The 5263-nt window shown below is 40.0% G+C and overlaps 1 protein-coding gene across 1 annotated transcript; it reads left to right on the forward strand.

Moving 5' to 3' along the window:
* Positions 1-1929: 1929 nt before the first annotated feature.
* LOC104597223 (D-mannose binding lectin protein with Apple-like carbohydrate-binding domain-containing protein) lies at positions 1930-4702 on the forward strand. The gene is made up of 2 exons (XM_010258665.3): positions 1930-2528; positions 3299-4702. The coding sequence occupies exons 1-2, from the start codon at positions 2145-2147 to the stop codon at positions 4301-4303; spliced, it is 1389 nt and encodes a 462-aa protein (XP_010256967.1). The 5' UTR covers positions 1930-2144; the 3' UTR covers positions 4304-4702.
* The last annotated feature ends 561 nt before the right edge of the window (positions 4703-5263 follow it).

Below are 5263 nucleotides of genomic sequence, written 5' to 3' on the forward strand. Positions count from 1 at the left end.
GAAGTGTAAATTTTTACACTTTCCCATCCCACCCAAATCTTCCCACAAACCAAATGGAGCCTTACTGATTACTTTCTTTGAGAGAGTAGCTGAAAGAACCTCTAAGACCAACAATAATAAATAGGGAGAGATGGGGTCCCCTTGCCACAATCCCTTAGATGGAAGGATAACTTTTTCATGGGACCCATTTATTAATTAAAATTCTGTAGGATACAATACTGGTACATTGCATCGCCCAATTCCTCCAAGCACTGCCAAACCCCATCTTGAGTATAACCAAATCCAGGAATTTCCATTCAGTATTATCATAAGCTTTCACCATATCAAGTTTAATGACCTTCATTTTGTGTTTGGATTTATATTTTCTCATAGAATGAATCATTTCATGGGCCAAGAGATGTTGTTTGAAATTTGTTTATTAAACATGAAAGCACTTTGATTTGGGATAATGAGTTTATCAATAAGTGGCTTGAGTCTATTGAGCCGATAATGGGAAGAAGATTCAAAGCTATTTGTTTTTGGGATAAGGGTATTATTGAGTTCTCTCAGCATTCTCCTAGAACCGAAGAATTCATGCACCGCTCCCAAAACATCTTTGCCCATTATTCTCCAGTATCTTTGGTAAAAAAAACAAAAGGAAAGACCATTTGGGCCTGGGCTTTTTGAAGGGGCCATTTGATTTAAAGCCATCAGGATTTTTTCATCAATGACAAGTTGGTCAAAGAAGGTTCGTCTCTTCCTCTGAAAGCTAAGCAGTTGTATTACTAATAAGCTCATTAGTCTTTTGAACCACTACTAGTAAAGAGATTGCTGAAGAAGTCATGAAAGTGATTTGCAATTATGATTTTTTTGATAAAACCTTGGTGTGCTACACAAGCCGAGGGGTAGCACTCTCGCTAAAGTCACTAGAGCAAATGCAAACTAAATCATGGGAAATATTATAGACTAAAGTCCCCACTCATGAGCCGAAGATAAAACTGCATTAGCTAACCAATCTACTGCACGATTAGCCTCTCTATAAACATGCTTATAATGAAAGTCCTCGTTTATCCACTTCCTCAAATTTAAACATTTCTGAACAAAGTCCTCGCTATAAACATGCCTCTGCCATATTGGTGGTAGTAGTGCCCCCTAACGTGTACGTTTTGAAGTCGACGATCTCTCCATTGTGATTCCTTACAATATAAATTATAAATCATTCTTAAGGTATATATAAGCATAACTTTTTATTTTATCCAATTATAAATCACTCTTAATAGTATCAAATTCGAATTTGAATTTGGAGAATCGGATACTGTTTGCAGCCTTAATAGAACTTGCAAAGCTGATGTCTCTCTAATATTTCTTCTGCAATCTCTACAAGCATTTACTTCCATTTGGAATTTGGATCACCGAAGAACTTGTTACCGGAATGCCTGACGTGGTGGAAGCAATACGTCAGGGAAGCGTGAGATTAATGTCAGCAATAAGCTGCTAACCACTGCCACGTGGAGTAATTATTACGAACCACCTGGCACGCGTGCCACTATCCCCAACATTAAATGATTCCCGCCCAAACACCATCCATCCACCAAAAAAAAGGCACCCAGGCCACCAGTGGGCACTGGCAGTGGCGGTGTGGCCCCAATCAACTTCCCCCAACTCCATCTCACCGGAAAGAAAAAAATCACTGTTCAAATCCTCTACGGGAACCGAAGGATACTGGGCCAATAATGATTCGCAACGTCATCTTGAGTCTGATGTGGCAGATCATGATTGGTCCAGTATTACGAGTAGTTCGGTAGACGATTTGAATTCCAAATACCAGGTTCAAGTATGGTTGCATGACAGCGCCACTGAGGGGTGAGGGCCACATCTGCAAAAGCAAGCACGAGAGATGAACAAAAGTGGTCCAGACTTCAGACCCATTCGGCATTCTCTTAGTGGGATTGGGATTTGGGATTTGGGATTTGGGATTTGGGATTTGGGACTCGCTCCTTTTCCTCGTGGCAGCGTCTTCACTCGTGTCTTCTATCAACAGTCTCCAATTCTCCGTTTGCTGGACGGAAGAAGAAAAGCTCCGTCAAACCAGAGGAAGCTTATTAGGGAATAGGGAGCGGTCGATCTTTTTACTCATCTATCTGCAGACTTATTAGAGCCGAAACATGGAGTTGTATGCGTTGAGTTTTCTCATATACTGGTTCAATCATGCTTCTTGCAAATCTGATATTCCAGCTGGGTACAGGGTCACGCTTCCGCTCCCACCTGAATACAACAGTGGCTTCACGGGACGAGCTTTTGTATTGGAGACAGGAAACGAGAATCCTGATTTTAGGGCTGCATTGAGCGTCGAAGCTGTTAATGGCAGATACTCGTGTTCGCTGCAAGTTTTTCTTGGAGATGCTAAGGTGTGGAATTCGGGTCATTCCTCGCACTTCTACCCCTCCCAAAGATGTGTGCTCGAGCTGACGGAAGATGGAGAGTTGCAGTTGAAAGGTGCGAGAAGGCGAATTGGTTGGAGAACCAGGACCTTTGGACAAGGTGTGGAGGTAAAACTTATAAATGAATCTCATTGCAATTTTGGCCTGTTTGCATCCGTCGTCAAATGAAATGATTTCGTTGTGGTCATGTTTGCATTTCGATGCACAATTTTTCTCCATCTTATGATGAAATTGTATACCTGTTGTTTTTTACTCCTCTTAACGATTGCCTGAAATGAATTCCATTTCTGGTAATAACAGTGTTGGAAGAAAGAATTGGTATGGGAAACCGAAATGAGATGATCCCATTTCACGTGGTGGTGTTCAAACAGGGTTTTAGACCTTTGGTGATCACCCTCTGGTCTCTGGGTCTGATGATAATTGGAATATTTTAATTGATCCTCAGATGCAGACCCTGTTCTGTTCTCTTCGCTAACAACTCCAAAAAACACACCCTTTTTTAGTAGAATTTTGATTTGGTTGCTTTCACTGCAAATCGTCTGATAAAAACTTATAGGAAACCGATACGTCTTAGATCTGCATAAATCTTTTAATATCCCAGAGAGTTTACAAATAGTTTCCTGCAAATAAGAGCAGTAATCTTTCACTTATGGGGCTGTTCTCTAGACCTTAGTTGGAATATCTCAAGTTTCCAATAGCTCATGGCATTAGTTCACAAACCAGCAAAACTTGTTTGAAGTTTCGAGACCATTTTCCTACGCAAGTACGTAGTAGTAATTTGGAGATCATTTTTAAGGATAATGTTATCGGCAATTACTTTCACCTGGTAAGTGAAGTGTTACTGATAGAATTTCTTTATTTTCCTCCCTCTGAAACAGAGACTACAGTTACTGGGTACAGGAAATCTTGTTCTAGCAGACGCAATGAACCGTATAAAGTGGCAGAGCTTCGACTTCCCAACAGACGTCATGCTTTGGGGCCAGGTACTCAACCTTTCAACACGCCTGACTTCTTTCAGCGGCAATTCATCTTCATTCTATTCCTTGGAAATTGAAAGTAACAAGATAGTTCTTTACTTGAACTCCGGTAGCTGGAAGTACTCTTACTGGGAATTTAGACCTTCCAAGGGCCAAAATATCGTTTCCGCAGAACTGGGTTCAATAGGGTTGAAGCTGTTTGACAGAAAACATAGAAAGATTGCACAAATGACGGCCAATGCAGATGAACCTGTAAGATTTTTAGCATTGGGGGACAAGACAGGAAATTTGGGTTTATATCACTATTCACCTGAAATAGGCAAATTTGAGGCCTCCTTTCAAGCACTAAACACCACATGTGACCTTCCACTGGCATGTGAACCATATGGTATTTGCACTTTCTCCGACACTTGTGCATGTCTCCAATTATCAAGAGGGTCTGGTCATACGGTTTCCAACTGCAGCGAGGGATTTTCAAATGGATTCTGCGGTGAAGACCATGTGGAGATGGTGGAATTAGAGGGCATCACTAGTGTTTTAAGAGATAGTTCTCAGAAGGACATTGCCAGCAAAGAGGAATGCGAAAATTTGTGCTTGGACAATTGTACTTGCGTTGCTGCATTATATTCTGCAACTGGCAGCACTGGAGAGCAGGGGGATTGTATTCTTTATGGGTTGGTCAGTGGAGTAAAACGGCTGGACAAGGCAACAAGAATGAGATATTTGGTGAAGGTTCCAAAGGGAATGGGTGAGGTTCATGGGAAAACTTCTAGGCTGAAGAAATGGCTCTTGATCATGGGAGGGGTGGTTGATGGATTGGTTATTCTGCTTATTTTGGGAGGACTTGGGTGCTATTTTGTAGTTCGAAAAAGGAGGAAGGCTTTATTGGGCCATGACGACACTTGAAAGATTTTCCACTTTTGCTGATTTTTTTAGGGAACATTGCAGTTTTCCAAGGTGCTAACCTAAGACCTGAACTCAATAAAGGGAGTGGGAGAAATTATTAGTCATTGCATTACAATCTCCCCCGAAAGCCCTTTTTGCTTGCGGCTCAGTTTGCAAGGAGTATAAATACAAATATGTACAGTGCAAAATCTTGTATTTTGTACTATTTTATAAGTATTTGCACTCTAATTATTTGTATTTGTACTCCTTCCAAACTGGGCTTGCAGTGCAAATCTGAATCAGATGCAAATTTTGCACTAACCCAGTTTTGCATCAATTTCTTTCTAAATTCTAACTATGTTTTGTACTCCTATACCATCCAAAATTTATACATTTTGTTTTATTTGCACTTACTAACAATGCAAATTTTGAATCCCAAATTCTGACGCAAAATTTACACCATATTTTCCTACCTCAATTTATTCATATTAGGTGGGAACATAATCTTCGCATCTCACTCCCAAACAACTCCTCCATCTCGTCTAATGCGAGGACTACATTTTACTTCTCAGAGACACACAATACAAAGTCAAATCTAAAAAAAAAAAAAGCAAACCAAAATTTACACTCGGTATGAGAGTAATAAGAGAGAGACAATTGATAATAATGGTCGAATATTTATTCTCCTTTCTTTAATGATATATATATAGAGTATAAGAAGTTCTATTTAAAATATGATAGTTTAGATGCAATCCTAATTACGATAATCCTTATCTTATTAGGATAGGTTTATCCTTTACAAAGATAATCTACAAGTGTATAGGATAGGGGTTATCTACAAGAAGTATAGGATAGGGGTTATCTACAAGAAGGAGAAATACAGTGGGAAAGGCATTTACAGGATAAGAGGGAAGAAGAGCTTATAGGATAAAGTAGGAGTCTTGGGTGCATGTGCCATGCACGTTAGTATGGTATCGCTTA

The sequence above is a fragment of the Nelumbo nucifera genome, chromosome 2 (genome assembly GCF_055504915.1).
Source record: "Nelumbo nucifera cultivar China Antique chromosome 2, China Antique-T2T, whole genome shotgun sequence".
NCBI lineage: Eukaryota > Viridiplantae > Streptophyta > Magnoliopsida > Proteales > Nelumbonaceae > Nelumbo > Nelumbo nucifera.